The following is a 21,591-nucleotide window of genomic DNA, read 5'->3' on the forward strand; positions in this document are numbered from 1 at the left end:
TATGACTTTTAAGAAACAACACCTAGTCAAATGCTATTTTTGCAAATTTATGAATGTGCAGGAAGATGCAAGGAAGAATGTGAGGGAAAGTGTGTGTGTGTGTGTGTGTGAGAGAGAGAGAGAGAGAGAGAGAGAGAGAGAGAGAGAGAGAGAGAGAGAGAGAGAGAGGGAGAAAGAGAGAGAAATAAAGAAACACAGAGAAAGAGACAGAAAGAGAAAAATGGGAGTGTATGTATGCAGGTATGCTATGTTCTGAGTCTTTGTCCCCACTGAAGTTCATGTGTTGAAACCTGATCACCAAGGTATGAGGCATGACCTTTAGGAGGGGAGTAGCCATGAGGGCAAAGTTCCTGTGAATAATAACATTAGCACTGTTAGAAGAAATCTCAAGGACTGAGCTGGTCTCTTCTATCATGTATGTGACAACACAGCAAGAAAGTCCCATCTATGAAAAATGAAATTCTCAGCCAAATATGACATGCTTGCACCCTGATCTTGGATATCCAAGCACCAGAATTACGATCAATGAATTTCTGATGCTTATAAGTCATACAATCTATGGTACTATTGATATAGCAGCTGCAGCAGAATAAGAGAAAATGCAAGAAACCTTTTACATTATTTTAAAGATAAATTCTCATGTGTCCCAGGCTGGCCTTGTAGCTTACCTTGAATTCCTGATTCTCCCATCTCTATACCTTACGTGCTGGAATTATAGGTCTACACTATAATACCTGTTTTGTTTTGTTTTGTTTTGGTGCTGGGCCTGAAACCCAGGTCTTGTACATACTGTGTAAGCACTCTGCCAACTGGGTGACATCTCTAGTCCCACAAAGGAATTTTAAAAGGAAAATTAAGGGGCTAAGGGAAATCAAGTCCCTAATAGAAAGAGAGTGGGGAGAGGGTATGCTTGAGCTCTATAATCTATGGAAATGAGGAAAGCAGTCCTTGCTGTCTTGCCTAGCTTCCTCACAGGCCTAGTGATACTCTATCTGCCACATCACTACTCCATGTTGCATCCAGACTGTAGTCTCAGGAGCATACTGTATACATTGTTGAGCAGCATCCTCAGGTGCAGATGTGACATGAGTTGTGCAGCCAGTCATCCTACTGGGGAACATCTACTTGGGAGCCCTTTAAGACACAAGCGGTCCTGAATGTGTTCTAAAGTTCTCTTGGGGAAACATAAGGGTGAAACCTTGGATCTCATGATGGCTGCTCAGTTAACCCTTCCAGACATTTTCCAGCCAGTTTCCATTGAAGCTGCACCACCTACAGTGTCACCAAAAGCACAGGAGCCATCCATCTTCCCTCCCTGGCAACAGAGCATGTGATGGCCAGTCTTTTGTTGTTGTTTATCTAGTCATTCAAATGATGTTAAATGTTTGGAAATTTTGCAAGGTTAACATCTATTAGAAATTGATTTATGTAAACAAGCTAGCTATGGCAACATCAGCTTATCATCCCAGCAGTTATGAGGTAGAGGCTTGAGGATCAGGAGTCCAAGGCCAGCCTTGGCTATATCGGGACTATAAGAGCAGCCTAGGATACATGAGACCCTGTCTTCAAAAACCAAGAGTAAATAAATAATATAAATGAAAACTTAAGTAAGTTATACTTTTCTAAACAAAAAAGAAAGGAGCTATCCAGATCTATCACATCTTAACTAACCACATTTTACTGTTACTGTGTATTGATGAACATCTAGCAGACTACAGTAGAAATCAATGCTATAGTGTGATGCCACAAATCTATTCCTGTATAACTTTGTGCGTACTCTGTCGTCTTCCTATTTGGCACAGTGACAGAGCTATCCCACAGAGGTCAATGGACCAGGACACAGTAGTGCTCAGTTTATTCCTGCTTTGTTGACTACCCTGACATGAGAAAATAATGGGGAACATGTTAATAGTGCAGATTAAATCAGAGTGCCACCTTTATGGTCACATCATTGTTGGTAGTGTGAACATGTGAAGTTTTAAGACATATCTCTGCTTATTTACTTTCAACTTATTCATTAGGAGAAAGGAAATTGTGAGTCGACCAGTGCTCATCATGGGTGGGAAACACACATACACATTTACTTTCCTGGAAAGCCAGGAAAGACTTGGGCACAGCACCCAAGACCATTAGATCAAGGATTCTTGGATGGCTGATCAGAAACCTCAACCTCAGGGAGGGAAAAACATAAAACAAGACCACTGTGGAGGTGTCATAAGGTACAGAGAAGGCAGCCAGCTGATCCTGGAGTTGAGCCTTTCTAATCTGTCATTATGTAGTAGCAGGGACAGTATTCTAAGGGCACCACTTTCTTGTATAGACTGCCCATATGAGCCTGGCCAGGAGGTAAAGGCCTGAGAGATACAACAAACACACAAATAAGATTTTGCCTTTCTTCTAGACAAAGCCCTTTGTAACCTCCACTGCCCTCAGTCTCAGCCAGGCCATGATTATTCTGACACAGCTATCACCAGTGTTCTGGTCTTCTTACCCTGCCTCCATACACACTGAAGCCTCTCTAGTCATTTTGACCTACTTAAGGGTTCCCAAACGGGCCAGGCTGGCTGGAGGCTGGAGGCTTTGCTCATACGAGTCACTCTGGGGTGTGGCCACCCCACCCCTTCTTACCTGCCCCAGCATTTGGTGACACAGCTCTCACCTGGTCTGACTTACCACAAGATAGGAGTGCCTCAGGGTGGGGCTCCACAGGCAGGTCACCAGAAACCCGAAGTCCAGCTGAAACAGCCAGTGAGAAGTTGCCCAAAGAAATCATTCTGTGAACGATCTGAGAGCTGGCATGAGTGCCATTCTCATCTATGCCTCAGGTCAACTTGGCACCCTAGTCTGCCTGGATGGCCCCTCCTGTGGCATTCGTGTGCCATGTCCACAAATGATTAGAGATGCCTGTCTTTTCCTGGAGCCCAATTATCAATTCACTGGTGCTACTTTGCAGAGCAGGATCAGAGAAGAATGAGGGTAAAGGGTGGAGCTGAGCATTGAATAAGGAAGGCATGGACTAGCTCTCTGCAGGCTAAGTTACTGCTTTCAATCCCCTCTCTGGAGGATTCAGCCTGCTTATCCCAAGGACCTAGCAAAGAGGGGCAACCCTCAAGGGGACCATGAGACATACCAGAGAGCGAGCCAGGGCTAAAGGTCCAGCACTCCTACCTATCACAAGCCCCTTTTGAGAATCTTCCCCTCTACATATTCACAGAGCTCACCACAGGATCAGGCCAGCATGGGCCCTTCTGTGCCTTGGTGGGATAATTTTGGATATGGGCAGAGAGAAGTCTGGCCAGTAAGTCAGCTGGTAAATAGTTGGTGATATTTATTGAGAAATGGGATGAAAGATGGAAGCCCTGAAAGAGCAACTCACAGGCTGGCCAGAAAGTGCCCAACTGGTAGTGGAGTACAGAGAAGGCTCTAGAATACTATGGCCAGGTAGGTCAGGGCTGAGGAAGGCCACAAAGGTGCTACAGAGAGCAAAGATGTAGCTCAGAGCCTGGGTGAATGGATGGCACTGGCATTCAGGCTTCAAGGCTTGGACCATCAGGTGGTACGTACATGGGCTCAATATGAGCCCAGCTTCGAGCCTGCTCATCTGCCCAGGCGAGCAGCTCAGGAGCACGATGCAGGAAGATCAGAAGCAGGGTGTGCACATCACCTTCTGCTGAATGGGCAGCACTGGGTTCAGCCTGGAAGTAGCGGTGGAAGAGACTGGCCAGGCTGTAGCTTTTGCGGCCTTGAGCCCTGGTGCCATGGCTGTGAGCACGGTCCAGGCCCCGCAATGCAGGCAGTGTGTCCAGGCAGACAGTGTCTTGGGGCAGATGGGCACCCAGACGTTGTAGCTCCGTGCACAGCAGTGGGAAGTCATAATCAAAGCCATTGTGGGCCACAAGGCAGATGGGGCCCTCCTGGCGGCTTAGGAAGCCCTGCAATGTCCTTACCACAGTGTCATTGAAACCAGCCTTCCTGCAGTGCATCAGGCTTTCGCTGCTCAAACCAGTAATCTCACTGGCCTTGGCAGTAAAGGGGCGCTCCGGGCACATACACAGTGTGAGCTTGTCCAGAACACGGGGCAGCACCAAGGAACCAGAATCATCCCGTTCTGGGTTCTCCAGGGAAGAGCGGTGAACAGCAAAAAGGGATATCTCTGCAATCTCGGGATCCATGTTTGGAAGCCCAGTGGCTTCTAGGTCCAGGAATACGAAGGTCTCAGCCCGGGGTGGCTCAGACATGCTGATGTTCTCACAGGAACAATGAGGCCTAAAGCTGCCAGAACAAGTGGCATAAGCCAGAGGGGTAAAGACATGAGAGCAAGGCCCTGCTACCTATAGCCATCTCAGGTCAAAGCTATACTACACAGAACCTCACTTCCTGATGCTCCATCCCATCTCATGAGGCCTTTGGTGCTAGGAGTAGTTTCTGATACATATCTAGAGACACTTTGAAGAGGACTCATGGGGCCAGGATCAAGTAACCAGAATCTTGTTACTGCTGTCCATCCTTCCTCCCCCCTTTCCTGGGTCTCCAACCCAACCTTCGTTCTATCACCTTATCAAACAGGCACAAAAGAAAGTGCTTAGACTTTAACCCAGGGTCCTCTTCCTTTTGCTGCCAGGTCCAGATCTAGCCCATCAAGGAGGGGAACAGATACAGTCCACAATTGGTGCCTTGGCCCAGCCCCTAAGTGGAAATACCTTGGCTGGGAGCCTCAGGCATTATGCCCTGCTTTCTACCTTTGGGTATCAGGCACCAGAGGAATCTGGCATGGGGACCCTGGTCTTCCCAACCTTTTCTCTGCAAAGCAAGTGCTGTCTCAAGCTGGCTTCTACCTGCCTCTAGGCTCGTGGCTTTATCCACCTATCCCCATCACACTGGCTTACCTGGGGCGGGCTTCAGCCGGCTTCCTGGACTGCTGGGCACCTGTCTCTGCACAGGCTGCTCCAGGCAGCCTTTAATCAGAGGACACAGCCCGCCCCCAGCCGCCAGTTGGGCAACCAGGAGACTGGAGGCTGCAGGACCTGTGCAGCCGGCTTGCTTGCCACCCCCTCGTGAGCTTGCAGCCACCAGGACACACGCCCTATGTTTACAGACTGAGAAGTAGGCTCTGACTGCACACAGGCTTCCGGTGAGTGATGAGCACCGTCATCAGCTGAAGGAATGTGTCCTCACAGGCAGGAGGAAGTCAGAGTGTGATGGAAGACTGTGGCTTCTGCTAAACCCTACTGCCAAGTCTCATCAGATCTGGCTTGTGGTTGGCAGACCTGGACAAACCAGGTGTAATGTTTAGCCCTATGCCAGGACATATTACACAGAGACAACAGGTCATCTTCTCCAGGCCCTGGTTTCTTCCATCAGTGGGGACCTGGCTGCCCTTCGTGGGGTTGCCATGACCTCAGGAGTGACAGAAGCACTTACTTGTGCTTTGTTTAGCCTTTGAATGGGAAGACATGCTGAGGACAAGGCCTTGGTCTTGCTTCAGTGATCAGGGAGTGTCCTTGGGAACATCTCCAATATGAACATTGCCTGGCTGCAGATTACCACCCTCAGGCCCCATCTTCCAGCCACAAGTAGGGATGGTGATCTCTGCTCTAGGGGTATGACATCCAAATGTTTGACACTCCTGGGTCTGACACCCAATGTGTTCCAAGCATTTATTTAGTAGACTTGTGGAGAAGGCAGGGAGGAAAGGCAGGCAAAGGGAGGCCATGAAGTAGTGAGGCCTGACCCACACAGCCCTGTGGATATAGCTGATTCAATTCTTTCAATTTCAGAAATAAAAAGAGGTGTCTGGAGACCTCTAGGACTCTAAGACAGTAGGTCTTAACCTTCCCAGTGCTGTAACCCTTTAATACAGTTTTTCATGTATTAACCATAAAATTATTTTTGTTGCTACATTGTAAGTATAATCTTGCTGTTATTAATTGTAATGTAAATATCTGACATGCATGATGTAACTCCCTAAAGGGTAGCGACTGACCCACAGGTTAAGAACCACTGCTCTAAGGTCTTTTCTGTTTCATCTGAGAGACACCAGATGTGACCTGGCTGCCCCTCATGGGGAGACATGAGATGTGAGAGTGACCAGAGGCTAGAAGGTTATCCATGGCCTCTCCTGAAGATCTCATTCCAGAGATCCAACACTGCAGGTCTGGCCTTCTAAGGATCTGGTTGATGCTGTACCTGCCCACTGCAGCCACTCCTGGGCTTTCCATAGAGCAGTTGGATCAGCTGGACAGTAGAAAACAAGGACCTGCTTGCCCATCAACCTTTCCCAACAGTGTCTAAGCAAGAAGGGCCTAGCACCCAGCTGTCCAGAAGTACTCAGGGAGCCCGGAGGAGCTAAGGTGCAGTTACAGGAGCAGGGTGGGGCAGGCGGCCACAGGTGTGATAATGGGTCTCACCAAGTTGTGCCTGTTCTGGTGCTTGAAGGAAGGGAGGTGGCTATGACAAGCATACTAGTCAAAAAGATACTTGGCCACTGTGGGAATCCCAGAGAGCAGTTTCCTGGATAACCAGCCAGGCCCTGGTGAAAATTCTCCAGTGGGTGCTAGCACCTTAGAAACAAAGGAAGAGCTAGGTTCCCAAGGACATGCCACAAGGAGCCTCTGTGGAACCCTGAAATAAGATAGGAGGTGAAAGGCACATGAGCAAGGTGCAGGGGAGACCTCCAGAACTGGATAGGTCAAAATAACTAGGCAGTATCAGAAAGGAATAGAAGCAGCAGAGAGAGGAAAGGCCAAGAACCACTGTGGTAGTAGAAGGCCGGCCACCAAGCCATCCTAGAATAGTAAGGATGAGGACAGGAAGGGAGGTTGAGCATCCCAGGCCAAAGAAGAGTATGATATGCACAAACAGTAGTCCGAAGGCAACGTCTTAGAGCTTGAGTTTCTTTTATTTCTTCCCTGTCCTACCCATCTCTGCCTTCCTTTTCTGCCTCCCTCTTCCTCCTTCCCTTCAAACTACAAGCACCAGGCAAGTGGAAATCCATGCAGGCTGTGATCAGGATCGGAACTGGCCCTCCTGACAGCTCCAGGGAGGGCTTTATACACCCGCATTATCTTGTGCCTCTGTGAAATCTGTCAGTAAGGATCTTGTACTTCTGTGTTACTTCATCAATTCTGGCAGCTGTATAGAGAAAGAAACATGAATGGCCAAGTGAGGAAAGAGGTAGAAGTTGGCAGTCCATCCAAGACCCATTCCTTCCTGCCTTCCTACCAGAGCCCCTATCCTCCCTATCCTGCTCAGGCTCTCACTAAGCATGACCAGGTGGTAGTAAGGACAACTCACACCTGGTCCTCAAGGGGCTTGGAAGCTGGGGGGGGCAACTTCTTCCATAATCCAGAAACATTGATTAGTGAGTTGCAAGCAGGGCCTCTTGGCTGGTGGTACTAGGCCAGCAGCTTGGAGTCTCTGGCTGGGTCACACTGACCATAATGCATGTCCAGGTTCAGGCCAGGCTAGGTCCCTGCCACCTCAAAGTCCAGGAGTTGTTTCAGTTGTGCGTTGTTTTAATCTGATAGCAGTATGTGCACACAGTAACAAAGCCAGCAACCTAGAACTATTCTATGGCTTTTAGAGCAGTGGTTCTCAACCTTCCTAACACTGAAACCCTTTAATACAGTTCCTCATGCTGTGGTGACCCCCAACCATAACATTATTTTCATCGCTACTTCACAACTGTAATTTTGCTACTGCTATGATTTGTAATGTAAATATGACCCCCCAAAGGGGTCACAACCCACAGCTTGAGAATCACTGCTTTGGGGACATAGCCTGTAAAAGCACCCACCTCCCGGGCCCTGACCAGACAATTACTAGGCACCCAGTTAACTAAATTTCTACCCAATTTAAGTTCTTCCTTTGTTTGCTTTTAACATGTATCTCTGTTTTAAGGATTTATTTATTTTTATTTTATGTATATGAACATTTTGACCACACACATGTATGTACATTATGTGCATGCTTAGTGCCTGAGGAGACCAGAAAAGGATTCTGGGAATCAAACCCAGGTGTTCTGGAAGAGCAGCCAGTGTTCTTAACTGCTCAAATCAATCCTGCCTGCAGAATAATGAAATCCCATCCTGAATAGCACCCTAAGGGTCCTTCCCCCTTTGCTGTTAATGTTCCCAGTGCTATCCTAGTTAAAAGGCTTAAACTGTCCCTCTGAAGATGACAGTTTGCGGGTTCTGCTCTGTTCTTCTACTGTGTCACCTGCCTTTATCAATCCCTGAGTGTTGCTTAGAATCTAAACCCTGGGCCTCACCCTATCCTGAGCTATCAGCCCAATGGCTCACACTTTCCCACCTGGAGGAAGGCCTGCTTTGCCCTAACATGTGGACTTTAGTAGTTCTCAGTCCCCAGGGCTGTTCCTGAGACCACACAGTGGCTTTTTATCTTGAAGTTTTGGTCTCGTACCCTGGTCCTGCTACAGCAGGGTGAGTTGTAGACTAATTCCTTTAGGTTCCACCTGCTCTGGACTTGAAATAAGGAGCTCCCCTGTTGCATTTCTGTTTCTATGGATCCAGCTTCTGTGTCCTGTACTTTGTGCTTATTCTCTCATCTCACATCTGCTCCTAGAGGCTCACTACCTCCTGTGTCACTGTCTTCTGATCTTTCCTCTCAGCTGGGCTTTCACAGTTACCCAAGCACATTTGCCTGTCATGTTGCTTGGAAGTTTTCCAAAAACAATTTCCTGTGTATCCAGGTCTTCTCTCTTCACCATACTGGTTCTCTGTACCCTGCCCTACCCTGGAATTAGGGTGTGGAGCCTGGGAAAAAGGTACTCCCCCCATGCTGTTCAGAGGTTTGCACCCTTTCCTGTGAAGGGGTCTTAAAGAAGAGGTCCATGGAAAGCAGTAATGATTTGGCTTCAGAAAGCAGCTGAAAGGTCAGCCCTTATCATATGGCCCCTCAAGGCTTTACATCACAAACTTGTTTGTTTATTCACTGCCATTGTTTTCTCCACAGGCCATTGGTGAATTCTGTTTTTCTGGGGCAGCTGCTAGGCCTTGAGACCACAGCGGTTATTAGTTGGTTAGATCTACTATCAGAGCATCTGCCCCCAATACTCCCTGGGGCTGTTCTGTCACTTAGCTATTCTGTAGGTCTGAGAATTTCTTCCTGTTTGCTATCTCCCTTCCACACCTATTCATCTCTCCCTTGTCATTTGTGCCCTCTATTCTCAGCTCTGGCAGGGCCACTTTGTCTCCTAAATATGTAGGTGTTGTTACAGTAGTATCCATTCGCACAATGCCATAAGCCAGGAGACACACAACCTTTACAAGAGCCTCTTACTTGATACTCTGGGACAGATCACCAACAGGGCTCAGTCACAGCATCTGGATCAGTAAGACAGAAAATGATATAGAAACAGACTTCCCCAGATAAGAGGAAGTTTGTTTCTCATAGAAGCCAAAGCCCATAATGGGTCAGATAAAAAATGTGCAGTGAAAGGCTCAAGTAGCTTTGGAGTGGATTTGGACACTGGTCCTTTTCTCTGGGCATGTCTAGTGTTCAAGAATTTGTCTCAAAGCAAATCAGAACTCCACACTGACAAGAGCTGGGTCAGGAGCCCAGCCCTGCTCTACTCACCATCTCAACAACACTGAGGCCATTGGGAACCAAAGGGTGGGATAGGAGTGCCCAGCTCATACTGCCAAGCTTACTACCAGTGCTAATATATCCTAGTCACCAGAGTGAGCACACTGTTAGGGCTATTAATGATTATTATTGTAGAAATGATAGCATAGATTATGAATAATTTATTAATATAATTATATGGACTGCAACGAGAGCCAGTGACAGTGGTGATTAGGGTAAATGCTGTAAATTTTAAGATGAAGGATCCTCTTGTGGCTCAATAAGCAAAAAGAGATTCCCAAGTATCTGGTATATATGTGGCAGGTGTATTCCAGGGCAGAACACAGAAAGAAAGCTATCAGCCAGAGAGAATCCCAAACAAGACCTGGTTGTACAGGCCTATAGTCCCAGGTATGTAATCTCAGCTACTGGAGAAGATGAGGGAAGAGTATTGCAAGTTCAAGGCCAGCCTGAGCAACTTAGTGAGACCCTGTCTCAAAATAGAAATTAAAAAAAAAGAGAGGGGGGAAAGAAAGAGAGAAAAAGAAAGGGAGAAAGAGAGAGAGAGAAGAGAGAGAGAGAGAAAAAAAAGAGAGAGAAGAGAAGAGAGGAAGAGGAAGAGGAAGGAGAAGAGGAAGGAGAAGAGGAAGGAGAAGAGGAAGAAGAAGAGAAGAGAAGAGAAGAGAAGAGAAGAGAAGAGAAGAGAAGAGAAGAGAAGAGAAGAGAAGAGAAGAGAAGAGAAGAGAAGAGAAGAGAAGAGAAAGGAAAGGAGGGAAAGGGGAGAAAGAGGGTTGGGAATATGTTCAATAGCAAAATACACAGGGGGAAAAGTCCCCAAAGGAGACAGCATAAAGGCTGTGATCTAAGATCACTACTCAGAGGAAAAATCAGTGAAAAGAATTATAGTCAAGTGCTTTACTTGCTGTCTACTGAAACAGTCAAGGAAACTAGTACACTAATTCAAAAACCTTAGAAGGAAAGACTAGGGAATAAAGGCTGAGGGGTAAGGTTGCAGCACTTTGTAAATTCCCACAAGGTGGCTCCAAGTCCTCCTTCTGGCTAAACCTGACCCTCTGAGCCAACAAGAAGTAGAAGAGCTGCCAACTGCTTGGCAGTTGATGAACAACAAAAATCTACAAAGTCCAGAGACCTCCAAAATGGGAAAACTTCCAGGTGTTAAACTTATAGGAGTTCACAGACAGACACATAACTGATCTAGCAAGTCAGAAGCTATCAGAAAAAAGGGAAGTGAAGAGACCTGTTACATATAAGAGCCTTCAATAAGAACACAAATTTGTTTCATACCAGAAGCTATGAAGGTCAAATGACAGTGGGATGATATATTCAAAGTATGGAAGGAGAATAACAGATGCCCCTGAAAAGATTTTTGGGCAGTGGGTGGTGGTTAAAATAGAAATACAACTAGGCAAAGTGTTGTGGAGTGCTAATTCACAAATGGGAAATGTGTATCACACCTCCAACCCCCTAGGCTGGCCAAACATCAAGAAGGAAGAGGTAGAAAGACTATAAGAGCCAGAGATTAGAGAGGACTCAAGCAAAACAGTGTCTTCTGGACATGATAGAGATGCTGCATTCGTGACTCACAGTGGCTGTGATTGCTTATACAAGATCAAGTTTCCCAACATTCTAGCATGAAGCTGGCTCAGCTCACAAGCCCATACCCTAGTGGAGCTCTTGACAGCTGATGGATGCTGAGGTAAGGAGAGGCAGTTTTCTTTAAGAATGTGCCCCCTTCATGAGGGTTTGTGCCCAGTCTTTTTGCATCTTGTTATGCCATGTTGATATTCCTGGGAGGCTGCTCTTTTCTGAAGGGAAATGGAGGTGGAGTGGATCTGAGGGAAAGAGGAGATTGGAAGGAGTGGGAGAGGGAAGCCTATAATCAAAATATATTGTATGAAAGAAGAATTAAAAAAAGAAAAACAATAATGTGCCCCCTGGTAAGTCAACCGTGTTCCCTCCAATGAATGGCCCCACACTCCAAAAGCACATATAAGGACAGCACAAATCAGCTTTGGTGAGAGGTTTTGGTTTTAGGGGGGTTTTTTGTTTTTGTTTTTGTTTCGTTTTGTTTTGTTTTTGAGAACATGAAGTTAGGAGAAGGGCAGGGATGAATTTGGAAGGCATTAGGGGGAAGAGTGAGGACTGAATATGATCAAAATGCATGTATCATAGTCTCAAAGAATTAATAAAAATGTTACATTGAATTTTTTAATGAAGGAAAAAGTAAGGGAGGTATTTTAAGATCACAAAAACTGAGGAAATTTGTCACTGGTAGACCTTCCCTACAAAGGGAATGAACGCTAGTGATTATCAGCCTACATCAGTGAAGAACTTAAAAGCCAGGTCTGCTGATTCACATCTGTAATTCTAGCATTTGGGAGGCAGAGGCAGGCAGATCGCTCAACATGTGTGGCCAACTTATTTGGCATAGTGTTTGTAATTTTCTTCTAATTTTGAGTGCAACTGCATGAAGCAGTTATTATAAATTCATGTTGATGATCATATAGTACATGAAATTGCAATTTTTAAAAAATACCAAAGTGAAAAGGCAAAGAAGTTCTATGAAAGTACAACTTCTGTGTCCTATTGAAATGATTGAAATTAACTTAGCACCAAAGCACTACAATTCTAAAGGCAAGCGGTAAGAAAATACATTTCTAAGAAAAAGCTTATGACCCAGCAATTCTACTTTAGACCAGAGAGATTCAAAAAGCATATTCACACAAAAATTCCAGCAGCATTATTCATATCAGCTAAAATGAAGGAATAGCCTGTATGACTCCTAATAGATGAATAAAACAAAAATATTTATTCATCAGTCATATCAGCCATACAAAAGAATGTAGCACGTGGCTGAACCTCGAAACTATGTGCTCCATGAAAAAGGATAAGCAAAAAGTCATATACTATTCAATTCCATTACAAGAAAAATATCTAGACTAGGCAATAATAAATAAATAATAAATATTAATAATAAATATAAATAATAAATAATAAAATAGGAGAAAGACAGTAGACCAGTGTTTGTCTAGAGCTGGGGTTTAGGGAAAATGAAAAAGAGACTGCTAATGGTACAGACCTTTTTTTTTTTCTTTTTCATCCTCCTTTCTTTCTTTTTTCCTTTTTTCCTTTTTCTTTCTTTTTCTTTCTGAGACAAGGTCTCACTATGTATCATTGGCTGTCCTGGAACTCACTCCCAGAGATCCACCTGCTTCTGTCTCCCACATGCTGGAATTATAGGCATGTACCACCACACCTGCCTTCTGGTATAGAACTTCTTTGGGGGAATAATAAAATGTTCTAGGATCTGGAGAGATGGCTCAGACGTTAGGAGCACTTGTTGCTCTTCCAGAGGACCTGAGATTAATCCCCAGCACCCACATGGCAGTCACAGCTGTCTGTAACTCCAGTTCCGGAAGATCCAATGACCTCAGTGGGTACTGGATCCAAATTGTGCACAGACATACATGCAGGCAAAAAAAAACAAAAAAAAACACTTGTATATATAAAATAAAAATAAATACATATTTAAAAATATTCTGGACTTAGCTATGATGACTGGCAATTATATGAAAACCCTTCCAAAAAACTGGCTTGTTCACTGTTGGAAAGGGTAAGTTTTATGTTATGTGAATTGTATCTCAGTAAAGCTGATATTAAAATAGGGCTTAGGTGTCTCTCGCTTGTACAGCATATATGAAGCCCAGATTCACTCTCCAGTGAAGGGATAGAGGAGGAAAAACAACTTTTCTCTTATGTGTTTATTTTGCCATTTTTTTCTGATCTCTAAGACATAAAAAAAGAGACAGACAGACTAGAATAAAGAACTCAGAGACCTGATGACTAACAGAGGTGTTGGGTTTACAGACCAATGGGGAAAAGAATGAGTTTCCATTAAGTGCTACTGGGACAGATGTGTATCCATATAGAATAGAATGAAACTGAACTCCCATCTCATACTATACAAAAATCAACTCTGGAAAGATTACTAACCTAACCACAGAAGGAAATGCTAGAAAGCCTTGGGAGATAACGTGTCAGAGTAGGAATGCTATAACAAATACAAAAGATTCTGTCCATAAAGAAATTATGGTTACACTTGACTACATGTAAATTATACAACCAATGACCACATACACAAGCTATGAAAAGATAATGCATATTTTGGGAAAAGATATGCACGCTACATTTAGCATCCCAGGGCTTCTGTGTACTATTATAAAACAAGCTAAAATTCAATGAGAAAACAAGCCTTTGCAAGCAAGATTTTGACAGGTAATTCATAGAAAGGAATGCTTAAATGATCAATAAATGTATGCAAATGTGCAACTCTGTAAGTACTCACTGAGATACAGAATAAACATGCAGCAAAATGCTGTTACACATGCCAGGTCATGGCTAGAGCTGATGAGGAAATGCAGCTATGGTACATCACACTGGTGCCAGGCAGTGTGTCAAGATGGAGTAGTTTTCCTCCCAGGAAGACATCCTGGAGAAACTGGCACAAGTCTACACAGGGAGATATGTTCAAATATGCTCAGAGCAGTGGTATCTCTAAGACTCTCAAATTGACTGAGTGTGGAAGCTGACACTGTCATCTCAACACTGAGGAAGTTGAGACAGGAGGATTTCTATGAGTCTGTGGCTAGTCTAGGCTAGACAGTGGGTTCTAGGTAAGTGTAAACTACAGTGTCAGGCCTTATCTCAAAATCAAACAAACAAAAGAACCCTCAATTGTAACAAACAATCCCTAAAGTCCAGAATGAGTGGTATGAAGAATATTTATAGCATTAATAGCATAGTGTGACACAGGGTGTGCTGGCTAGTTTTATGTCAACTTGACACAAACTAGTCACTTAGGAAAAAGTTGGAACCTAAACTGAGAAAACATCCCCACCAGACTGATTGATAATTGATATGGGAGGATCCAGCTCACTGTGGGTAAGAAAGCACGCTGACTAAATCACTAAGTATCAACCTCCATGGCCTCTTCATCAGTTCCTGCTTCCATCTTCCTGTCTTGAGTTACTGCCCTGACTTCCCTCAGAGATGAACTGTGGTATGAAACTGGTATAAGAAAAAATAAACCCTTTCCACCCTAACTCATGGTGTTTTATCACAGGAATTGAAACTAAGATGTAGCACTGTACATCAGGATCAACAAACCAGGGTCAACTGCCTATTTTCATAGTTGAAATTTTACTGAAACATAGCCACACCCATTAATGGAGGTATTGCAGGCCTTTCATCCCAGTACTCAGAAGGCTGAAACAAGAGAATAACCATGAATTCAAGGCAAACCTGGGCTATATAGAGAGAGACCTCACCTAAAAAACAAACAGTACAAAAACAAAGTTAGAGAGGGGAAGGTAGAATGAAAATTAAATTGATACAATTTTGCTTCTATCTAGTAACAATAATATAAAAAGAAAGGAAATGATAATAGGGAAAAGAGTAGCAAGAAACTGATGGAAATTCTCACACCCAGGACCTATGGTTGCCGGAGTGTAGTTCATTTCTTTTAGTTTTGCATCTACACATTTCTGAGTTATATCACTTTTTTGCCAAGAACGCTGGAAGCATTTTTCCCCAAGGGAAAGAAAACAAGCATTAAAAGAAAAAACTAAGTAGCCAGTTTTCTGAGAGCTGGCCCAGCACAAAAAGAAGAGGCTCTGCGATGGAATAGGCCTGAATTAAGTAGGAAAGGACAGCTGCCCCTCAGCCACAGGCACTTACCTAGGCTTATCCCAGAGTTGTTGCTGCTCCAACAGTTTGGCTCTCCTTCCTGCTTCCTTGCTGCTTCCATAGCTTCAGCAGAGGTGTCTGCAATCTCCATGACTGCTCTCAACAACTGTCAAGACCGAGAGGGCACGCAGGCCTTAGTGAGGCTAGTCTGACATATAGATGATATCTGTTGCTTTCCACCCAAGCTTACATTCGAAGCCCCTAATGACAGCCAGCCAACAGAAAGAGGCAGAACTCTCATCCTATGTCTCCTTTTCCCTCATTCAGTGGGGACGCTACACTATCATGTTATTCTGGCAGCCCTCAGTTCTTAGTGACCTGCTAGCATGCCATGCATTGTGCCACCTGAGCAAAGCAGATGAGAAGTGGGAAAAGAGATATCCTACCAAAAAGTGCCTTTGTGATAAGAGCTTCCCTCTACTGGCTGAGTCTCATGAGAGACTGGGAAGGCTTGGGTTTTCTTGTTATAACCTAAAATCAACATCATGGCACTATGAACCAAAGCCGGAGTTACACACATTGTAGCTACAGTGATGAGAATTAGTTCAGCTGCTAAGCCTGGCCTCTGAGAACCTGAAATACAGAAGAGCCAAGTGAGCTACATTTACTCAATGGCTTAGCCACAAACCCAACTGTCTACCATCTTATTTGTCTAGCTGGCCTAGTGCTCAGTCAGATAAAATATAGCTTGGCATGTTTGGGCATATGAAAACAGTGAACTAACACAGCATAGATGCTAGGACCAGGACATCATACTAAGTCAAGCAGAATCCAATGCAAGCAATATATAAGGTTCCCTAGGAATAAGAGAAGAACAGAAACTGCCTGGGGGGAGGGGGGGAGAAATCTCTTGGAGAAAATGTTCATATCAGCTTTCATCACCTCCCAAGGCATCAGAAATGTTTGTCCTTATCTGACAAAGGTCCTACACCCAGAGTTCTACCATGTGACTGGTTGAGGAACCCAGGCTAAGCCCTCTCAAGCTCTTCTCCAGCCTGTACATATGGTATCAGGGGTTGCTAAGGTACTGAGCCCAGGCCTGGTGGACATGTGCTCTTGAGGTGCTAGGCAGCACAGAGTTGGGGGAGGAGTGTCTTACTTGGCCACAGGAAGCCAGAGTCTGATAGACAGCTTGGATGATGGGGCCACTTGGGTGCAGGCTGGGTACTGGGCGCTGGCAGCACTCGCGTAGCTCATCATCATAGACTTGCAGGAAGGCCAAGATGAGCTGGTAGAAGTCAGAGATGACCAGACGAAGTTTCTGGTCTATGGTGCTGGTGTCAATCCCTGCTTTATGCTGTGCACAGCACTGCAAAATGAAGGGTGACAGTTACTTGAGGCTGCCCAGCCAGCCTAGGCTGTCACCAACCCACATAACATAGCACAAGTTGACATAACATGGCACAAATTGACAGGAAGAAAGTCTCCATAAAGAAAGAGATGGGGGGCTGGAGAGATAACTCAGCAGTTAAGAGCACTGTCTACTCTTCCAAAGGTCCTGAGTTCAAATCCCAGGAACCACATGGTGGTTCACAACCATCCGTGATAAGATCTGATGCCCTCTTCTGGGGTGTCTATGTACATATAATAAATAAATAAATCTTAAAGAGAGGGGGGGGGGGAGAGAGATGGGAAGCCGGGCGTAGTGGCGCACACCTTTAATCCCAGCACTCAGGAGGCAGAGGCAGGCAGATTTCTGAGTTCGAGGCCAGCCTGGTCTACAAAGTGAGTTCCAGGACAGCCAGGGCTATACAGAGAAACCCTGTCTTAAAAAAACGAACGAACGAACGAAAGATAGATAGATAGATAGATAGATAGATAGATAGATAGATAGATAGATGGGGAGGGTGTGAATGGAGCCTCAGCCATGAGGCTAATGTTTGCACAGACCACAGTCACCATAGCTAAATATCTAGCCCTGCCAACAGATGCCAGTAGGGCTGAATTTGAGAAGATTTCAGGCCTGGTGCATGGCTGCCATCTGAAGTATATTCTTTCCTTTCATGCTCAGACCCTTAACACCTACCTCCACACTCCCATTGCATCTCACTGAAGCCTCACAGCATGCCAAGCTGAGGGGAACACCACCTTCCCTAGAACTCAGCAGAGCCTATTCCCCAAGTCCCACAAGCCCCAGAGTTGGTACCCTTCACCTGGTCTCGGAGTGTCTGAAGCTTAGAAGCACTCTCCTGCAGCTGCCTGGCCAGATCTGCCACCTTTTCCCCCTCTGACTGGGCAGAGGGGCCAGCCCTGCAGGAGGAACAGGGAGGGACACTGTCAGCTCTCTGCTACTGCTGCTATAGGCAGTAGGCCACTGTGAGCTCCATCTTACTGAAGAGAAGCAAGATGGGGTGGGACTAGGACTAGAGTCCCCCAGACACCTACTTTGGCAGGTCATCACATTGCTTGTTTAGAGAGGACTGCATGTCCAGAGGCCATGGGTCACTCTCAGGTTTCAAAATTGCCCTCAGGTTGGGGCTGGAGAAGAGTTCCCCAAGCAACGCCTCATTCTTCTCTGTGGTGTCTTCAAGGTGTTCCTTCAGGCTGCAAAATCAGAACAGGCCCTGAACACAGTGTTACCAACAGGAGCACTGGCCTAGCAGTCCCAAGGATGAAGAATTCTACTGCCTACATCCCTCCCAGTCGCTGCTTGCTTTGGCTTGATGCCCTCTTGCTTGCAGACATCCTAATTCCCCTCCTATATGCCTAGGTTATAGGTACCTAGGCCCCCAAAGCCTATAGTGCAGGAATCTCAGGCCATGACCCAGCATCCCAGAAATATAACTACCCTTTGCTGAGCCACTTCCTGGCCTCTGAGCAGCTAGCCTAACCGCCAAGATGGTGACTAGGGTGAGCTGTCTCAATTTATCAGTCCTGTAATTCCTGGATCTGCACATGGCTACTGTCACCAGAGGGGGACACATTCCCTCACCACCCTACCATCTCCATAGCTAAGACTAAGACCAGCTGTTAGGGTACCTGCCTGTGACACTGACACCTTTACCTAGAACTACTGGAGCATCCAGTGGCCAGGCTCTGCATCATATCCAGTATCTTGTCCATGAACTGTAGTTGCTTCTGGGGACACTCATGGCCCTGGCAGGAAAAGCCACACACATTTGCCACTAGACCCAGCAAGGCCTAGCCTGTTCCAGGTACCCGATCCTATGCTGCCCTTGCTGTGGCCAGTGGCAAGGGGGCTGGCCAGACAGTTCCTCTTCCCTGTCCCTGACCCCTTCTGGTAGCCTCTTGAACTCAGCAATAGCATCCTCAGACTTCTGCCACATTTCAGGCTGCAGTGATACCTGGAAGACCACTGCAAATGCAAAATGCAAACTGTTGTCAAAACATATTACAGTGTGATTTGGTCACATAGCCCGAGGGGAAGGCTTATTCAGTGGGTGGGTGGCATGCAGCAGGGCCTACTAAAACAGAATAGAACTCACAGTAATCTGATGGTAGCCTAATCCTCAGGGACACCTCCAAGTAAAGATCTGGTATCCTCAGTCAATCCCTCCTGGCCAAGAATGGCAGAGGCCAACAGGCACAGCATGAGGCCAGGGGTGGCCTGTTCTCCAGCAGGGGCCTAGACTTTCCACCACAAAGGCCACAGGATTCTGTGCAGCAACTCATGCAGGGCTGACCAGGTCTCCTGCCTGCCCATCTGCCCAGGTAATGCAGGGAATTGCCCAGTGAAGAGTCCAAGGCTTGCCTTCTTCTAGAAAGTTAATGATCCCCAGGAGCAGATACTATCTTAGAGGCCATAACTGCACCACAAATTCCTGTGCGAATAAGGCACCAAGCAAGGCCTAGCCCTTACCACCCAGGCCTGGCACACACTCTTCTGAGGAAGAGAAATCAAAGAGTCACTCAATCACCACTCCCAGCACCGTCAAGAAAAACAAGCACTGAAAGCTGGTGCTGAATGCAGATGCTGAAGAAAAAGGGCCAAGTTGCCCCTGGTGAGGAGTAGACAGTTCCAAAGAGACCCAAATGCTACTTACATGACTGAGTTAGCAAGATCCACTCCAAAGCCCTCACCTCATGTCCTTAACCTGACTCTGACTTCTGGGATGCTTTTGCTCTTTCTTGTTGACTCAATTTCCCCATTTGCCTAAGAAACACACCTGCAGAGCAGTCTGTGGTAGAAGGTCAATACACTGTTTAAACTGGAACCAGCCCAGATCAAAACACAAGAATGGTTCCACAAAGTCACTTACGACCCTTCTGGATTACCAGGATCCAGGCTGTACAAGACCACGTATGTACAAGTGTACATGACTGGCCTTAGTGCTAGCCTCCAGCAGGTTGCTCTGTGGCCACCTTACTGAAGCCCATCACTATACCATACCCTATCTGTCTCCTCTCTACTCTCCAGCAAAGGGCAAGCCTAATAATCACACTCTGGAAAGGTCTAGAGATAGGATGAGGTATAAGTCTTTGTGAACTCATTCTCCAGATATTTCTAGAGTGTGACTGTTGAGTGTCGTCCCTGCCTATACCTTACTACACCAGCAAATCCAGTGGGTCCGGCTGAATCTAGCCACTACTCCAATTTCCCCACTACCACTGCCATTCAAGATACCTCCTTACATGCCTAGACACTGTTGTAACCTGCCAACAGGTCTCTCACAGTCCAGTCTACACATTAGCCACAGCCATCACTGTCAGACTAAATAGAAATCCATGTCCCTCAGCTCCAAGCTCCCCAATATACCACCCTGTATGTGCTAAAGCCTCCTCTGGCCTACAAAGGCCATCAGTCACATCTACCCACTCTGCTCTATTCATTTTCCTTGTTTCCATTCTACTCTGCCCTAACCAGTCTGCTGACAGGTTTCTGAACACATCAAGCACAGTACAAGGTCTCTTGCACTTGCTGTTCTCCTAGATGTTCTTTGCTGTTGTTTTTCCAATTTGGCTACAGTGTTTTTTGTTTGTTTAACTTTAATTCACTGTGTTAAATTCTGCTGAATTAAATGTTAAAATTTTTAAATGTATAGTGCAGTGATTGTTAGAATAGTCAGGGAGCCAGGAGGTCATTATCATAGTCAATTTTTAAAAATTTATTTATGTTATGTGTCTGTTTTCCTATATGGATATCGGTATACCACATGAGTGAAGTACCTAAGGAGGCCAAAAAAAAAAAAGCCACTATATCCCTTGGAACTGGAGTTATAAGTGGTTGTGAGCCACCATATAGGTGCTAGGAATCTGACCCACTCCTCTGGAAGAGTAGCAGGCTCTCTTAACCACTGAATCATCTTTCAAGTCTCCTAGCCACATTTTAAAAACATCTCTAACACCCCCCCAAACAAACTCTAAACCCACTGACAGTCATTTCTTATTTACCTCTGCCTGAGCCCCTAGCAATCACTATACTCCTATCTTTCTTTATGGACTCACCTCTTCAGAACAGTCCACACACAAGGAATCTTGCAATATGTGACAATTTATTATGACCTTATACTACATTTTATTATCTGCTTTTCAGTTAGCATAACATCCTCAAACACCATCTATGTTGTCACATGTGGCAGCAACGTCTTCTTTCTTGAAAATTACCTCATCAGTTAATGGGTATCTATGAACATTCACAGTGAATTCTGGTACATCTGTATTAACTGCCTTCCACAGTAGCCGTATTATTTGTGTCCCTACTAGAATATATGAGGGTTCCTATGTCTCCCCATCCTTGTCATCCTGTGCTATTTTTCCTTCTAACTCTACATATCATGGCATGAGTGGAACATGCCTATGCAGTTTAAATTTTCATTGGTCTTTTGATCAGTGATAAAAAGTGTCTTTCCAGGAACCTCTTGATAGTTTTTCCTTTCTGGCTTATAGTTACTTAATCCGTCGTGCAAGTGGGCTCTAGCTGAAGGATAGAAAAGGACAGCTCTGGGAAAATGAAAAGCTTAGAGAATGGCAGAGAGGCCGGGCAGTGGTGGTGCATGCCTTTAATCCCAGCACTTGGGAGGCAGAGACAGGCAGATTTCTGAGTTTGAGGCCAGCCTGGTCTACAGAGTGAGTTCCAGGACAGCCAAGGCTACAGGGAGAAATCCTGTCTGGAAAACAAACAAACAAACAAAAAACCCAAAACAACAACAACAAAAAAACCTATACAGAAATATTTTGCCGGGCAGTGGTGGCACATGCCTTTAATCCCAGCACTTGGGAGGCAGAGGCAGGTAGATTTCTGAGTTTGAGGCCAGCCTGGTCTACAGAGTGAGTTCCAGG

General features: G+C 45.5%; 2 protein-coding genes across 3 annotated transcripts in view; both read right to left on the minus strand.

Moving 5' to 3' along the window:
* Positions 1–3,303: 3,303 nt before the first annotated feature.
* Trex2 (three prime repair exonuclease 2) lies at positions 3,304–4,927 on the minus strand. Its single transcript, XM_021154106.1, has 2 exons — positions 4,887–4,927; positions 3,304–4,272 (listed from the first exon to the last, which is right to left on the minus strand). The coding sequence occupies exon 2, from the start codon at positions 4,236–4,238 to the stop codon at positions 3,528–3,530; it is 711 nt and encodes a 236-aa protein (XP_021009765.1). The 5' UTR covers positions 4,239–4,272; positions 4,887–4,927; the 3' UTR covers positions 3,304–3,527.
* Positions 4,928–6,883: 1,956 nt separating this feature from the next.
* The window catches only part of Haus7 (HAUS augmin like complex subunit 7), a 21,630-nt gene continuing 6,922 nt past the window's right edge, over positions 6,884–21,591 (minus strand). Inside the window, exons 5-10 of one of the 2 annotated variants that reach the window (XM_021153507.2) lie at positions 18,356–18,447; positions 17,737–17,895; positions 17,505–17,601; positions 16,451–16,660; positions 15,343–15,457; positions 6,884–7,131 (exon numbers count right to left, since the gene is read on the minus strand). In XM_021153507.2, coding sequence (XP_021009166.1) covers positions 7,061–7,131; positions 15,343–15,457; positions 16,451–16,660; positions 17,505–17,601; positions 17,737–17,895; positions 18,356–18,447 — 744 coding nt within the window. In that variant the 3' untranslated portion in view covers positions 6,884–7,060. The remainder of the gene's footprint in view (positions 7,132–15,342; positions 15,458–16,450; positions 16,661–17,504; positions 17,602–17,736; positions 17,896–18,355; positions 18,448–21,591) is intronic. The other variant, XM_021153509.2, reaches the window with a different exon arrangement.

This window comes from Mus caroli, chromosome X (genome assembly GCF_900094665.2).
Source record: "Mus caroli chromosome X, CAROLI_EIJ_v1.1, whole genome shotgun sequence".
Taxonomy (NCBI): domain Eukaryota; kingdom Metazoa; phylum Chordata; class Mammalia; order Rodentia; family Muridae; genus Mus; species Mus caroli.